A 17,779-nucleotide genomic window follows, 5' to 3' on the forward strand; every position below is an offset into this window, starting at 1 on the left:
AAAGTGCTAGGATTACAGGAGTGAGGCCTTTTTTTTTTTTAGAGGTGGAGTCTTGCTCTGTCCCTCAGGCCTGAGTACAGTGGTAGAACCACAGCTCGCTGCAGCCTCAAACTACTGGGCTCAAGCAATCCTCTTGCTTCAGCTGGGACTACAGAAACATACCACCATACCTAGCTAATTTTTAAAATTTTTGTAGAGATGGGCTCTCACTTGGTTGCCTAGGCTGGTCTTGAAGTCCTGGCTTCATGCAGTCCTCCCACCTCAGCCTCCCAAAGTGCTAGGATTACAAGTGTGAGACACTGCACCCAGCCTAGGCCTTCTGTTAAAAATAAAAATTTTGGCCAGGCACAGTGGCTCATGCCTGTTATCTCAGCACTCTGGAAGGCCAAGGCAGGAGAAACACTTGAGCCCAGGAGTTCGAAACCAACCTGGGCAAAAAAGTGAAGCTCTGTCTTTACCAAAAAATAAAAATAAAAATAAATAAGTAAATAAAATAAAATAAAATAAGATAGCAGGGCCCAGTGGCGTGTGCCTATAGTCCCAACTACTTAGGATAAGCTGAGGTGGGAGGATCCCTTGAGCCCAGGAGTTTGAGGTTGCAGTAAGCTATGATGGTGCCACTGCACTACAGCCTGGGTGACAGAGTGAGACCCTGTCTCAAAAAAATAAAATAAATTTAAATTTCGGGAATGGCTGGGTGCATTGGCTCACGCCTGTAATGCCAATACTTTGGCAGGCCGAGGTGGGTGGATCACCTAAGGCCAGGAGTTCGAGACCAGCCTGGCCAACATGGTGAATCTCCACCTCTACTAAAACAAATACATATATATATTAGCCTGGTGTGGTCCCAGCTACTTGAGAGGCTGAGGCACAAGTTGCTCGAACCCAGGAGGCGGAGGTTGCACAGTCAAGATCCTACCACTAGGCCAGGCGCAGTGGCTCACGCTTGTAATCCCAGCATTTTGGGAGGTCGAGGCGGATGAATCACAAGGTCAGGAGTTCAAGACCAGCCTGGCCAACATAGTGAAACCCCATCTCTACTAAAAATACAAAAATTAGCCGGCTGTGGTGGCACACACCTGTAATTCCAGCTACTCCAAAGGCTGAGGTGGGAGAACTGCTTGAACCCCGGAGGCAGAGGTTACAGTGAGCTGAGACCATGCCATTGTACTCCAGCCTGGGTGACAGAGTGGGACTCTCTCAAAAAAAAGATCCCACCACTGCACTCCAGCCTGGGTGACAAAGCAAGACTCTGTCTCAAAAAGAAAAGAAAAGAAAAGAAAAAAAAATAGGCTGGGCGCAGTGGCTCATGCCTGTAATTCCAACACTTTGGGAGGTCGAGACAGGCGGATCACCTAAGGTCAGGAGTTCAAGACCAGCCTGGCCAACATGATGAAGCCCTGTCTCTACTAAAAACACAAAAATTAGCCGGGTATGGTGGTCCACACCTGTAATCCCAGCTACTCCGGAGGCTGAGGCACAACAATCACTTCCACCCGGAAGGCGGAGGTTGCAGTGAGCCAAGATCGCGGCACTGCACTCCAGCCTGGGTGATAGAGTGAGACTCTCAAAAAAAAGAACTGGTATAAATAAAAAATAAATTTCAGGAATAATTTTAATTTCAAAGAGCTATTCTTGTATTTATTTTTCTAAAACATTTTACTGTTTTATTATTCTGAGCACATTAATAAGATAATTTAAAAACTTTTCTCCTGGTTCTGTTCTGTTCTTTTGAGACATTGTCTCACTCTGTTGCCCAGGCTGGAGTGCAGTGGCTGGATCTTGGCTCACTGCAAGCTCCACCTCCCAGGTTCAAGTGATTCTCCTGTCTTAGCCTCCCAGGCAGCTGGTATTACAGGTGGGCACCACCATGCCCAGCTAGGTTTTGTATTTTTAGTAGAAACAGGGTTTCACCATGTTGGCTAGGCTGGTCTCAAACTCCTGGCTTCAAGCGATCAGCCCACCTTGGCCTCCGAAAGTGCTAGAATTACAGGCGTAAACCACCGCGCCCAGCCTCTTCTGGTTCTTTAAGTTACCTCTCTTTCCTTTAGGGTTAATTTTTCTGTTAGTTTAGTTTTGATCATTTTAGTTCATGCTGCTGGTTCTTCCCACATGCTGGAAGATTCTTGGTTGTCTATTCATACTTAGGGCAGAAGGATAGGGAAACTATCCTTTGTAAAAAGGAAACGCTGGAAGGATAAGCCAGAAATGAATTGAAATAATATTTTTTGGTAGAGACAGGGTCTTCCTATGTTGCCCAGGCTGGTCTCGAACTTCTGGGCTCAAGGGATCCTTCTGCATCAGCCTCCCACAATGCTGGGATTGCAGGCATAAGCCACCATGTCCAGCCTAAAATGGTTATTAATATGTGGTGTAGGGCAGGGCAGAGAACTATATTCCTTTAGGGTGAGTAGATGGAGAATCAGGATATGAGGTGGCAGAACTCTGAATTCTAGTAAAAATAAGACTTATTTTGGAACATCAACATCTACACTAATTCTCAGTTTTCCCCAAACATTTTGTTCAGTTTTTTTTCTAGAAGAAATATCTGGTGTTTTACCTGGGGGAAAGTGTAAGCTGCCCGAGTAGAAGTAGGAGTAGGAAGGGAGGTAGGGGCATAGTGACCACTGGGAATGGCTTCCCATTTATTCAATTAATCTTCCCTGTTTTCAGCCCCAATTCTCATTTCTGCTCATCTCTGTCCCTAAGCCTTAAGATCTGTTGGGCTGGTCCGGTTCCTAGTTCAGAGTATGTTCTACACATTGCTTCTTGGCTTGTTTTCTCCTTCAACCCACTCCTATCTACTTTACAACTTCCAAAAATTTCTGGAAATTTGTTTATTGGTAACCCAATCATGTAATTCTCTTTGGTGTTTTGGTACCTCTATGTTTTTATTTTAATGGACTCTCAGAGAGACAGGAATCAAATGGTGCTGTCTGGTCTACCTTCTTGGAACTTAGTACTTTTAAGGAAAGGGAAAGATTTGACTTTCTATAGAAAATTCCAGAGACACAATAGGACCAGTCAGTTCTATTGTCTCTTATTTTTACACAGTACTTATTTATGAAGAAGCAAAGTGACTATGTAGAACAAACACTAAGTACTTCTTTAATATTTAACAGAATTTTCATCATTATGGGTTCTTATATGTGTAGCATCTTCTATATTCTGTTATTGCATGTTTCTGAGGGAGTGTTTCACTGCTTTCATCAGAATTCCAAGGGGTTTATAACCTAAAAGAGTTTAAGAACCACAGGACTATATAAATGTACTCTCTCAAACAGTGTTAAAAGATTCCCATTCCATGATGATATGTTTACATTTTAGATCTTAACTGCAGGTGTTTAAATCACAAAAAAATTAATGTTTAAAAATAATTTTGAAGCTGTTTAAAAATCCCAAGGCAACCAGTAAACAAACGACTATATAATATGTTGAGAAGCAGTGGGGTTTCTTTTAGGAACACATTCTTTTTTTTTTTTTTGAGACAGAGTCTTACTCTGCTACCCAGAATGGAGTGGACTGGCATGATCTAGGCTCATTGTAACCTCTGCCTCCCAGGATCAAGCGGTTCTCCTGCCTCAGCTTCCTGAGTAGCTGGGATTACAGGCGTGCACCACCATGCAGAGCTAATTTTTGTATTTTTAGTAGATACGGGGTTTCACCATGTTGGCCAGGCTGGTCTTGAACTCCTGATCTCAGGTGATCCACCTGCCTCGGCCTCCCAAAGTGCTGGGATTACAGACGTGAGCCATCACACCCGCCACGAACACATTCACATGCATTATGCAGTAGCTTAACAAAAGAAAAACTTCACTTGGGGCTTTAGCTCTTTTGTACAGTAGCTGAGAGTACTGAGGGCTGGGGATGCTAAATAATTTTTCAACCCAATGACCTGGATAGCTACTTGGAATATCACCATTTAGGTACAGTGTCAAATTTTGCACCAGAAGACCTAGTCACTAAGTAAGAAGTCCTAGATGCTGTGGGCCGGTCATGGTGGCTCACACCTGCAATCCCAGCACTTTGGAAGGCCAAGGTAGGAGGATGGCTTGAGCACAGGAGTTTGACATCAGCCTGGGCAAGGGATGACTCCCTTGTAGGGAGACCCTGTCTCTACAAAAAACACAAAAATTAGCCGGGCATGCTGGTGCACACTGATAGTCCCAGCTACTTGGGAGGCTGAGGTGGAAGGATCACTTGAGCCTGGAAAGTGGAGGTTGTAGTGAGCTGAGATCACACCACTGCACTCCAGCCTAGGCAACAGAGCAAGAAGATCACACCAATGCACTCCAGCCTGGGCAACAGAATAAGACTCTGTCTTAAAAGCAAAAACAAAAAACAAATACAAAGAAAACACAGGTAAAGAAACAAAAAGTTTACTGCACTCCAGCCTGGGCAACAGAGCAAGACTCTGTCTTAAAAGCAAAATCAAACAACAAATACAAAGAAAACATAGGCAAAGAAACAAACAAAAAATCTACAGTCTAAAATTTTTTTAGGCTAAAAAATAACAAAGAAGATGAGGAATTGATTGATATATTAGCCAGGAGCATCAGTATTCCTACAAAATGAAATTATCAGATATTAACTCTAGTTCTTTGAGGCAAGTTTTGCTGAAGCTACTTAAATGTCAACTTTTGCATTCTGACTCTGGATAAATGTTACTTCACATAATAGTTCAGGTAATTATTTTACATATATTTTCAAAATAAGCAAAAAATTTAAAAACAGTAATATAGTAAGAAGCAGAGCTGTGTAGATCACAATGTATGATTTTAACTCTATAATTAAACTTTAATATTGTTCAAAACAGGCAAATAAAAATATGTGTGCATTTGCACACTTATATTGATACAATGGCTGCAGTCAAGCTCAGCCACACAGCATGTGATAGCTCTGCTTAAAATCTAAGCCATGGTAGCTTTGGCTGAAATATCTGAAGTAAAAGGGAGAAGCTAATGCTCACTAATGGGTTAAACCCATGTGGTTTTGCTTTGTTCAATTAACTGAAAGTAAACTTTATTCTGATGATATCTTCAGGACACAGGGAACAACGTTTGAAGATTAATGATTATCATATAATTTTATATGTGTAAACTGTTTAGCTGACTGGGCTGAATGTACCCTGGAAAAGATGTTTTTGAATAAATCTTGTTTATCTATTTTCATTTGCTTTGTTCAAACAATATATCACTGGAACGAGTTCAGTTAATCAGGGTTATAGTTCATTGTGGTTTTACTATAAAACATTATAAAACAAAAGAAACGCCAACTACCTACCTAAGCGATGAAATCCAAAGGTGAATCTTTTGGTTGGTGATTTTGATGATAGCCACAAAGCAAGCAGGGTGAGTATGATGGCGCTTAGGTCAGTTAACATATGAAGTGCATCTGTCATGATTGCTAGGCTATTTGCAATGTATCCACCTTAGAGTTACAAGTAGGAGGAAAAAAGGAACAAGTTAATTTTTTTAAAAAGCAAGCAATCAAACTAGAAATATGCAATATCCTACAAAACATGAACTTCTAACTAAATCTTTGTCCCATTACAATTAAATCAAGGTATTCTGAAATTGTATTCAAAATATTAGATACAGGTACATTTTTCTGGTGAAATATCAACTTCTTTTCTTTTTTTTTTTTTTTTTTTTTGAGAGGGAGTCTCACTCTGTTGCCCAGGCTGGAGTGCAGTGGTGCAATCTCTGCTCACTGCAACCTCTGCCTTCTGGGTTCAAGTGATTCTTGTGCCTCAGCCTCCTGAGTAGCTGGGACTACAGGCATGCACCACCATGCCAAGCTAATTCTTGTATTTGACAGGGTTTCACCATGTTGGTCAGGCTGGTCTCAAACTCCTGACCTCAAGTGATCCGCTCGCCTTGGCCTCCCAAGTGCTGGGATTACAGGCATGAGCCAATGTGTTCAGTCAGAATATCCATTTCTAGTAACACATTCTGCAAGGAGTCAATGACCTTTAGAAAGTTAAGAACCACAAAGCAAATATATATAGAGAGATTTTGTGTCTTGGTACTGAAGCTTTTGTTCAATTTACTAATTCTATTAGACAGTGAATGAATAACCATAATATCTAAATATTACAACAAAGCTGAAGAAAAGGATGTTCACTTGTTGAGGGGCATTTGAACATAAAATTAAAGTGAGGAAACCTACAAAATGTATGTTAGTTTGATATAAAATATGTAAAAATTACCTGATTCACTTAGCAGTATCTCTGAAGAGGGGTACAAAAGGTGGTATTGAGGATACAATTTTTGTTATTGATTTTCCAGGCATTTAATATATATATTATACATTGTTTCACTGTGTGTCTGTATTGTCCCATAATGGACAACCAATTTTCCCAGCACTACTCATTGAATAAGCTTTTATGTGTATCAGAATCACCTGGAGGGCTTGTTTAACTACAAACTGCTTAACCCCACTCCCAGAATTTCTGATTCAGTAGGTCTGGGATGGGGATGGGGATGGCACCTGAGAATGCATATTGCTAACATGCTCCCAGGTAACGCTGATGCTTCAAGTCTTGGAACCACACTTTGAGAATCACTGTTATAATGTACAGCAGAACTGCATGATCAGGTTAAGTGTGCTGAGCTGTGGATCCTCCTCATTCCTGGGCTAGGTGTGTAGAGACAAGAGCAGCAGGAGACTAGGGGCTGATGATCTTTTAGTCACATCCATTTACCCCAGTGTGCTCTATACAAATAGCATTTTTATGTATTCCCCAACATGAAAAAGCTGGAAAGCACCAAGAGAAGGCTGGAGGTAAACAACATGAAGCTTTGGAGTCTCAGAAAGTCTGAATGAGTTAATCTTTTTGAGCCTCAGTATACTCATCATTTTATAATGAGGATAATTCCTTAAAGCAACTCTGTCCAACAGAACTTCAAGATGATAGAAATGTTCTGTATCTGAGTTGTCCAATGGTGTAGTCACTAGTCACATGTGGCTTTTCAGCATTTGAAAAATGGCTAGTAAGGGTGGGGCACAGTGGCTTATGCCTGTAATCCCCCGTTTGGGAGGCCGAGGTGAGAGGACTACATGAGCCCAGGAGTCTGAGGCTGCAGTAAGCTATAATGGCACCAGTTCACTACAGCTTGGGTGAGAAGAGTGAGACACTGACTAAAAAAAGAAAGAAAAATGGGGCCAGGTGCAGTGGCTCACGCCTGTAATCCCAACACTTTGGGAGGCTGAGGCAGGCGGATCACCTGAGCTCAGGAGTTCGAGACCAGCCTGGGCAACATGGTGAAACCCCATCTCTACCAAAAGAATAAGTAAGAAAGAAAAAGAAAAATGGTTAGTGAACCTAAGGAATTTAATTAATTAAACTTTTTTTTTGTTTGTTTAAAGAGTCAGGGTCTCGCTCTGCCACCCAGGCAGGAATGTAGTGATGTGATCATAGCTCACTGTAGCCTCAACCTCCTGTGTTCATGTAATCTTCCCATCTCAGCCTCCTGAGTAGCTGGGACTACAGGCATGCACCACCATGCTCAGCTAATCTTTTTATCTTTTTTTTTTTTCAGGAGATGAGGTCTTGCTATGTTGCCTAGGCTTAATTATTTAATTAACCTAAACTTAAAAAGCTACATGTTGGTGACATCAGCCAAAAAAAAAAAAAAAAAAAAAAAAAAAAAAAAAAAAAAAAACACGTTAAGGACCTCTGAAAATCATCTTCACAAAAAGAATGAAAACATTGACAAAAATAGTCAAAATGAGCTTTTTCAGAACTTCGGAAGTTAGCCAAAAGCTTATACACATAGCACTTAATCAAGAAAAATAGCTGAATCTCAACAAGAACAGTTACCTTTGTGGTGTTTTAATTTGCGGTGTACCCGTTTGTTGTCCTCCAGCTCTGTGGTAGCCTTGAAAACCAACAGGCCACAATCACTGTGAAAACCTCATGTTGGCAGCCACTGGAGGATACAAAATGAGTCTGGAGCTCCTTCAATGCCCCATTCCCAGAGAACTGTCATTATTTGACCTGCCTAGTCGTTCCCTAAAAGACGTGCAAGGATGCTTTTATTTGACTGGACACTTGAAGCTGGCCTTGTATGAACAGCCCCCATCTTCCCATGCTTGTCAAAAATCAGAGGCAACTAATACTGCAGCTTCCTGAGGTAGGTAATGATGGTTCCCTGTGTTCAGAAATTTCACAATGTCTACCCTGGCATAGATCTTTTTTCCCCCAATTTGCTCTTTCAATCTAGAAATTTGTGGCCAGGCACAGTGGCTCACACCTATAATCCCAGCATTTTGGGAGGCTGAGGCAGGTGGATCACCTGAGGTCAGGAGTTCGAGACCAGCCTGACCAATATGGAAAAACCCTGTCTCCACTAAAAATACAAAATTAGTCAGGTGTGGTGGCACATGCCTGTAATCCCAGCTACTTGGGAGGCTGAGACAGGAGAATTGCTTGAACCTAGGAGGTGGAAGTTGTGGGGGGCGTGGAGGTTGTGGTGAGCTGAGATTGTGCTATTGTACTCCAGCCTGGGCGACAAGAGTGAAACTCTGTCTCAAAAAAAAAAAAAAAAAAAAAAATTATAGAAATGGGTATCCTCCAGTTACGGGAAAACTTCCTAAACTATAAACTATAGTGTTGAAGATTTCATCAACTTTGCTTTCTCTCTTTCTCAAACTCCTTCCTGTTATTTGGAGTTTAGACTGATATTCTAATTTTTTTTTTTTTTTTTTTTTTTTTTTTTTTAAGACAGAGTCTCACTCTATCACCCAGGTTTGGAGTACAGTGGTGCAATCTCAGCTCACTGCAACTTCCGCCTTCTGGGTTCAAGCAATTCTCCTGCCTCAGCCTCCTGAGTAGCTGGGATTGCAAGCATGTGCCACCACGCCCGGCTAATTTTTGTATTTTTAGTAGAGATGGTGTTTCATCATGTTGGCCAGGCTGGTCTTGAACCCCTAACCTCAGGTGATTGCCCGCCTTGGCCTCCCAAAGTGCTAGGATTACAGGCATGAGCCACCACACCTGGCCTCTAAATTGTTTTTGCCCTTTCTCTCCAATTATACAACTTTTTGCTCAATTCTATGAGACAGTACCTTAATTCATCTTCTTTTTTTGAGACAGGGTCTTGCTCTGTTGTCCAGGCTGCAGTTCAGTGGCACAATCATGGCTTACTGTGGCCTGGACCTCCTGGGCTTAAGTGATCCTCCCACCTCAGCCTCCTTTGTAGCTGGGACTACAGGCATGTGCCACCACACCTCACTAATTTTTTATTTTTATTAGAGACAAGGTGTCACTATGTTGCCCAGGCTGGTCTTGAATTCTTGAGCTTAAGCAATCCTCCTGCCTTAGCCTCCTAAGTTGCTGGGACTACAGGAGCATGACACCATGCTTGGTTTTTTTTTTTTTTTTTTTTTCCCCCAATTTTTAGTAAAGATGAAGTCTCACTATATTGCCCAGGCTGATCTTGAATTCCTGGGCTCATGTGATCTTCCCACCTCAGCCTCCCACAGTGCTGTGATTTCAGGCATGAGCCACTGCAGCCAGCCCTTAATTTATCTTCTAACTTTTCTGTGGAGTTTAAAAGAAATTTCAACTATATGTTTTTACTGTGCAAAAGCTCTTTTCTTTATCCTGAATTTCTTTGTTTAATTTTTTTGAGACAGGATCTCACTGTCACCCAGGCTGGAGTGCAATTGCACAAACACTGGGCTCACCACAGTCTCAACTTCTTGGCATCAAGTGATCCTCCCACCTTAGCCTCCTAAGTAGCTGGGACCACAGGTAGGCACCACCATGACCTACTATTTTTCTTTCTTTGTTTTTTGTTTTTGTAGAGACAGGGCCTTGCCATGTTGCCCAGGTTAGTCTTGAACTTCTGGGCTGAAGTGTTCCTCCTGCCTCAGCCTCCCAAAGTGCTAGTATTATAGGCATGAGCTACTGTGGCCACCCTGAATTTCTATTTTAAAGCAGTCTGTTCTTGCTTCATGGATACATGATCTTCTTTTATCTCTGAGTATACTAATTATATAATTTTACTATTATATCTGACTGGCTCTTAAATAGGTTTAACTAGCTTTCCTTATTTTAGCCACCTTCTTCACCCACACTTCCAGAGGTACCTGGTACAACCAATCTGGAGCCTACTTAGGATTTTCTAGTGCAGTAGTTCTCAGATATGGTCCCTGAATCAGCAGTGTTAGCATCTCCTGGCATCTTGTGTTTTAACAAGTTCTCTACGTGATTCTGATGCACACTAAAGCTTCAGAATCACTGCTATAGTATAAACTGGGTTGGTTCTCAGCCTTCTCCACTGCTGGCTTAGGTGTATGCTTTCTTGAGTCTACTAAGTCAGTTACCTCTTTATCTGTTTCCTTTCCAGTTTCCAAAATTTTTTTAGCTATCTTTTCCTCTCCAGTTTTCCTCATATGCATGGATTTATATCTTAAAAAAAAAATCTTTATTGTATAAGAGGCCAGGTATGGTGGCTCATGCTTGTAATCCCAGCACTTTGGGAGGCCAAGGTGGGAGGATCACTTGAGGTCAGGAGTTTAAGACCAGCCTGGCCAACATGGTGAAATCCTGTCTTTACTAAAAATACTAAAAATTAGCTGGGTGTGGTGGTGTGCACCTGTAGTCCCAGCTACTCAGGAGGCTGAGGCAGGAGAATCACTTGAACCCAGGAGGCGGAGGCTGCAGTGAGCTGAGATGGTGCCACTGCACTCCAGCCTGAGTGACAGAGCGAGACTCCATTAAAAAAAAATCCCCTGATTGTATAAGAGAGGCATCAGGAACAAGCAAAATTAGATGCATGAGTTCAATTTGCCATCTTTACCTGGAAGGTTATATTCACTCTCAATTAAGCATTTTCATTTTCAATAAAAATGCAATTGTAACTCTGTTACCAAATCCAAAGGATATTTTAGTTCTCATCTAATTAGGCCTCTCAACAGTTTCAACCTATTTATTTCCACTTTGAAATACTTTTTTTTTTTTTTGAGATGGAGTCTCGCTCTGCCGCCCAGGCTGGAGTGCAGTGGCCGGATCTCAGCTCACTGCAAGCTCCGCCTCCCGGGTTTACGCCATTCTCCTGCCTCAGCCTCCCGAGTAGCTGGGACTACAGGCGCCCACCACCTCGCCCGGCTAGTTTTTTGTATTTTTTAGTAGAGACGGGGTTTCACCGTGTTAGCCAGGATGGTCTCGATCTCCTGATCTCGTGATCTCCTGACCTCGGCCTCCCAAAGAGCTGGGATTACAGGCTTGAGCCACCGTGCCTGGCCAATACTCTCTTTTTTAAAAAAAAAAATTTTGGAACACCTTTTCCCTCTGCCTGACTTCTAAAGTTGGGAGTTCCTGGAGACTTGAGCTCTCTAGGTAATTTTACCTATTCCTACGGCATTATATACGTATCTCTCTCTACCTTGACCTCTCTTCTAACCACAGACTCATGCTCTTGCTTCCAAGAATATACACTCTAGTCCATTCTTTTTTTTTTTTTTTTGAGATGGAGTTTTGCTCTTGTTGCCCAGGCTGGAGTGCAATGACATGATCTCGGCTCCCTGCAACCTCCGCCTCCCGGGTTCAAGTGATTCTCCTGCCTCAGCCTCCCGAGTAGCTGGGATTAAAGGCATGTGCCACTGTGCCGGGCTAATTTTGTATTTTTAGTAGAGATGGGGTTTCGCCATGTTGGTCAGGCTGGTCTCGAACTCCTGATCCATTCTTTATGTAACAGCCAGAGTAATCTTTCAAAAAAGGTAAATCTCATCTTGTTACTCTCCTGCTTAAAACCTTATCTGGTTTTCCACTGCACTTAAAATAAAAACTACACTCATTTAACATGGCCTACCAGGACCTGCCTGATCTCTTCCTCCTGCCTCTTTCCCTCATGGTTACACACTGAAACCAAACTGGCCTTCTTTCTAATTCCTTTTGAAGAATTGAAGGCTTTAGGACCTTGGTACATGCCGTTCTCTTCTCCTGGAAAACCCCTTCACTCTGTTTGGGTAACTCCTACTATTCGTTTTTTTGGCTTAAATGTACCTGGTCCATGCACAAACTATGTCCTACTGGTTACTACATCTTATTGTACCTTGTTCTTTTTCTTCCTAGCACTTAAGACCATCTAAATTTTAAATTTACTTAAGTGTTTAATGTTTGTCTCTTGCATTAGATTCTCCAGATAGTAGGGATCGTAATAGTTTTGTTCTGCATTGTATATTCAGAACATGTAGCACAGTGCCTGGCACATAGTGTAAGTACTCAAAATATACTTCCAAAGAGAAGAAAAGAATGGACCTTGACCAAGGTCTCAAAGCAAGTTAAGTGGTAAAGCCAACCAAGTCTATCTCAGATCATTAAATTACTTCTTTTTTTTCCCTTCTTTTTGAGACAGAGTCTCACTCTGTCACCTGGGGTGGAGTACAGTAGCCAGATCTCAGTTCACTGCAACCTCCGCCCCCTGGGCTCAACCGATCCTGCCACCTCAGCCCCGGAGGAGCTAGGACACAGACACACACCACCAGGTCAGGCTAAGTTTTTGTATTTTTTGGTAGAGGGGGGGTTTCATCATGTTGCCCAGGCGGTCTTGAACTCCTGAGCTCAAGGGATCCTCGGCCTCCCAAAGTGCTGGGATTACAGGCATGAGCCACCGCACCCTGCCAAATTGCCTCTTTTTTTATTACTCCATATTTCCTATATGAGACACTTCCCATACCTGGCCAAACTGCTTCATTTTTAAAAATTATTTGGCCAGGCGCGGTGGCTCAAGCCTGTAATCCCAGCACTTTGGGAGGCCAAGACGGGCGGATCACGAGGTCAGGAGATCGAGACCATCCTGGCTGACACAGTGAAACCCCGTCTCTACTAAAAAATACAAAAAAACTAGCCGGGCGAGGTGGCGGGCGCCTGTAGTCCCAGCTACTCGGGAGGCTGAGGCAGGAGAATGGCGAGAACCCGGGAGGCGGAGCTTGCAGTGAGCCAAGATCACGCCACTGCACTCCAGCCTGGGCGGCAGAGCGAGACTCTGTCTCAAAAAAAAAAAAAAAAAAAAAATTATTTCATTTAATGTAGTCTCACTCTGTTGCCCAGGCTGGAGTGCAGTGGCATGATCTCAGCTCACTGTAACCTCTGCCTCCCAGGTCAAAGCGATTTCCAGCTAATTTTTGTATTTTTAGTACAGACGAGGTTTCACCATGTTGGCCAGGCTGCTCTCGAACTCCTGACGTCAAGTGATCTGCCCGCCTCAGCCTCCCAAAAGTGTTAGGATTTCAGGTGTGAGCCACCGTGCCTGGCCAAATTGCTTCATTTTTTATTTCTCCATACTTCCTACATAAGATGCTTTATTTCTTTTTCTTTCTTTTTTTGAGACAGAGTCCCATTCTGTCGCCCAGGCTGGAGTGCAGTGGTGCAATCTTGGCTCACTGCAACCTCCACCTCCCAGGTTCAAGCAATTCTTGTGTCTCAGCCTCCCCAGTAGCTGGTACTACGGGCACGCTGTGATGCCTGGCTAATTTTTTTGTGTTTTTAGTAGAGATGGGGTTTCACCATGTTGGCCAGGATGCTTTCCTCCTAACCTCAAGTGATCTGCCTGCCTCGAAGATGCTTTATTTATAAGCGCTTCGGACACACTTTAATAAATGCTGCATTTGGCCGGGCGCAGTGGCTCAAGCCTGTAATCCCAGCACTTTGGGAGGCCGAGATGGACGGATCACGAGGTCAGGAGATCGAGACCATCCTGGCTAACACGGTGAAACCCCATCTCTACTAAAAAAGACAAAAAACTAGCTGGGCGAAGTGGCGGGCGCCTGTGGTCCCAGCTACTCGGGAGGCTGAGGCGGGAGAATGGCGTAAACCCGGGAGGCAGAGCTTGCAGTGAGCTGAGATCCGGCCACTGCACTCCAGCCTGGGCGACAGAGCCAGACTCCATCTCAAAATAAATAAATAAATAAATAAATAAATAAATAAATGCTGTATTGTATACAACTGAATTCCATATAACATTCTGAATAATATTGTTCATGCTTACCCTAAGTACTACTATCATCTCTGTATTGTTTAACAAAATATTTCCACATTTGAGAATAAAGTCAGTATTTGAAAGGAAATACTTATTGTGGCTTTCATAAAACAACATTTACCAAATAACAGATTTCAGGCCGGGCGCGGTGGCTCAAGCCTGTAATCCCAGCACTTTGGGAGGCTGAGACGGGCGAATCACGAGGTCAGGAGATCGAGACCATCCTGGTTAACACGGTGAAACCTCGTCTCTACTAAAAATACAAAAAACTAGCCGAGCGAGGTGGCGGGCGCCTGTAGTCCCAGCTACTCGGGAGACTGAGGCAGGAGAATGGCGTAAACCTGGGAGGCGGAGCTTGCAGTGAGCTGAGATCCGGCCACTGTACTCCAACCTGGGCGGCAGAGAGAGACTCCGTCTCAAAAAAAAAAAAAAAAAAACAGATTTCAGAATTGAGAAGTCAAGACAATTATATCTTAATGATTTTTACTTAGGTGAAATAAACTCTGAATTATTAATCACTTTAAGGAGGGATGCTGTGATTAATGTTATTTTAACTTCAAATATTTAATGTTAACTTCAAAAATCATTAAACCTGAATGACTTGATATTCTAGTTGTGTTAGTTTGGGCAAGTCACCGAATCTTAGTCTGCTGAGACCATGGTGTTTCATGTGGGGCACAGTTTCACTCGTCTTTTAATTTCTTTACAGCTTAAGCATTTATAATTATCTAACAGAATAAAAATTAACTAATTCAACAAGCTTACTGAGTATCTACTTTGTGCCAGTCACTGTTCTAGGTGCTAGGAATTCAGCCTATATTTCAGTGGAAACAGACAGGTAACATTAAATGAGTAAATAAATAAGATATCTCAGATGCTGAGGACTTTGAAAGTTGAAGAGGGAACAGGGGACAAAAGGGATTTACTTTAGTCAGTCAGAAAAGGTCTCTCAAAGGTGTTTTTTTGTTTGTTTTTCATTTTTGGTTTTTTTTTTTTTGAGACAGAGTCTTATTCTGTTGCCCATGCTTGACTCACCACAACTTCCGCCTCCCAGGTTCAAGCGATTCTCCTGCTTTAGCCTCCCGAGTAGCTGGGATTACCGGTGCCCGCCACCACATCCAGCTAATTTTTGTATTTTTTTTTTTAGTAGAGACAAAGTTTTACCATGTTGGCCAGGGTGGTCTCAAACTCCTGACCTCAGGTGATCCACCTACCTCGGCCTCCCAAAGTGCTGGGATTAAAGGCGTGAGCCACCGCACTCAGCCGGGGTGTCTTTTTAAATAGGACAAGAATGAGAAGAAACTGGCCAAGAAAAGATTTGGGAAAGGCAGTCTATGTAAAGCAGTGTTTTTCAAACTAAGGCCCTGACCTACTGCAGTGGACACATGAAATCCATTTAGTGAGCTGGGACCACAATTGAAAAACTATTTGTATACATCACACGAAGGAAAACTTTTGTTTCTGTTATAAGTATATTATACACATGTGACCTGTGTGTATTCTCATACATATGAAAGCATGCATGCCTAAATGAGTCACAATATGAAGTGTATTTCTTACTATAGTGAGGTCAAAAAATGCTTGAAAGCCACTGAGATAAAAGGACCAGCCACTCTGAACGCCTTAGAGGCAAAAAGAGCTTTGGAGTTGGAGGAGGAAAAAGAAGACCAGCATGGCTGAAGTGAGCCCTGGGGAGGAGTGTTATGAAAGGAGGTAGGAAATGCATGTAATTTTTCCTATATAGAACCCTACAGTCAAGCATCTTAAATCTGGACTGCCACCTGTTTTTGTCATGGTTCATCATTAAGAGATAACACGTGAGAATCATCTCCCTGCTTTAATGTCACTTTGTAAACTGTCACTGAAAAGTTAGTAGTTACACCGATGTGATTGAAAATAACCTCTAAATTAAGAATGTATCTTATATTGAGAACGGATTGTTCGTATAATTAAAAAATGAACAAGAAAACAGGCTCATAGAAATCTTGCGGAGTTCTCTGGTTCATTTCAGGCCCTCCTTATAATGTAAAATTTTCATGCTAGTTGGTAATTAATTTTACAAATCTCTTGGCTATAAATACAAAAAGAAACAGCATAAAAGAAACCACTTAGGTCAAATGTAGAGGGAAAAAATGCTGGGACTGTAGATATGGCTCTTCCACTAACTCCCTAAGTGACCCTCACGACTTATTTCACCGGTTTGAGCCCTGGAAACCCTTACATGTTTAAAAAAAAAAAAAAAAAAGGAGGTGAAGTAGGTGTTCAGTAAGGTCCCTTCATACTGTAAAATTCAATGATCCTAAGTAATTTACGATCATTTACTATTTTAAACGTTGCAAAAATTAACCTGGTATTTTACCAGAACTTTGTAAAAAGAGGAAGTTACACGACATACAATGAAGATAACGTCCTTAACTTTACGGTAGATGACAGTGTTTGAAGAACTAGAAGATAAAGTCAAAGTTATCTCGGGGAGTTTATGTTGTACTTAGATTGAGCTGCACTTTGGAACCGTGTGGCCTTTTCCCATGAGATCAGTGTCTTGATAAATACAAACTTCCTGAAAAGATGGGTTAAACCTCAAAGCCTGTGTAACTACAGCTTGACAAAGACTCTCGAGGAAAGGTAAACGGAAAGTGAGTTGGCAACACAACTCACCTACAAGTTCTCCAATCATGAAAAGCAAGTAAAGAACGGCAGCAATGGTCAACCTGGTCTTCACCTTTCTCTGCTTCAGTATCTCTCTCTGTTTGCTGCAGTTGTCACAGGAGTCCACCTTCAAACTCAGCTGACTGTTGGTCAAAGGTAAGTCTTGGTCCAGTAAGGAATCATCGTCGGCCTGGAGGGTCGGGTGCGCCCCGTTAAGAGGCCTTTCCGGGGCTTCGGAACCGTCATCGGCCACCACAACTCGAAGTTTGTTGAATCGAGAAAGCCCCTCGTCCCCCGCCTCATCCGAGAAGTCAAAGGCGCTGGTGTCATTTAAAAACAGCGGCGCATCATCCTTCCTCAGCAGAGATTTGAGGCGCTTCCACGCGCCAGAGCCGGCCATGGCAGAGGCTGAACGGCCGCTGTGCGGAACGGCTTGGGGGAGGCGGACGGCCGGCGGCGCCTACTTCACCGGAGCGCCAGTTCTCGAGGGCAGTGCCGCGCGTCCCTCCCCATCCTGTGGAAAACGAAACACGTTATAAATTAAAGGCGCCCAACCCTGTCCTCAAGTTCCGAAGCCACTGGCGGCGGGTCGCAGGGCCGGCCCCGAGTCTCCGCCAGGGCTCCGCGAGGGGGCGGCACATCTATTTAATACCTGGGGCGCTGCCGCGGGGCCGCAGCTCATCTCCCCGCCCCCAGCCGGCTCAGCGAGGCCGGCTCGCGCTGCTCCACCCGGGGCAGCGGGAGAGGCGGATAGTGCTCGCGTCCGCCGCGCCGGCCGCTGGAGGTTGGCTCCCAGGTCTGACAGGTTCGGGGCCGGACGCCCACAGCCGCCGCCTCTCCGCGCCCTGCGCGAGGCCACGCGCGTGCGCCGGGCGAGGCGCGCGAGGGAGGGGTCGGCGCCAGGACACGCAGGCCTGGCGCACAGGGCTGGGGCGCCCGCGAGGGGCGGGGGCGCGTGGCCCGACCCGACCCGCCCCTCGCCCCGAGGCTGGCTTGGGGGACCCCGCGCCGCCTCCGCCCAGGGATCACTCACTGGCGAACCAAGGGGACTCCGGTCGGCCCTTTCCACCTCCCCAGGCTGGGAGGCAAGTGCGGTCGGAGGGTCACGCCGGGGGCTGGGCGTTGCTGCTAGGAGTTCC

The 17,779-nt window shown here is 43.9% G+C and overlaps 1 protein-coding gene across 3 annotated transcripts in view; it reads right to left on the reverse strand.

The window, feature by feature from the left end:
* The window catches only part of SLC30A4 (solute carrier family 30 member 4), a 45,866-nt gene extending 28,367 nt beyond the window's left edge, over positions 1-17,499 (reverse strand). For 2 of the 3 annotated variants that reach the window (XM_045395394.2, XM_065547884.2), the window contains exons 1-3: positions 17,293-17,499; positions 16,650-17,154; positions 5,284-5,430 (exon numbers count right to left, since the gene is read on the reverse strand). In XM_045395394.2, the coding sequence (XP_045251329.1) occupies positions 5,284-5,430; positions 16,650-17,040 (538 nt within the window). In that variant the 5' untranslated portion in view covers positions 17,041-17,154; positions 17,293-17,499. The remainder of the gene's footprint in view (positions 1-5,283; positions 5,431-16,649; positions 17,155-17,292) is intronic. The other variant, XM_073995748.1, reaches the window with a different exon arrangement.
* Between the last annotated feature and the right edge of the window lie 280 nt (positions 17,500-17,779).

Source organism: Macaca fascicularis, chromosome 7 (assembly GCF_037993035.2).
Source record: "Macaca fascicularis isolate 582-1 chromosome 7, T2T-MFA8v1.1".
Classification (NCBI taxonomy): Eukaryota; Metazoa; Chordata; class Mammalia; order Primates; family Cercopithecidae; genus Macaca; species Macaca fascicularis.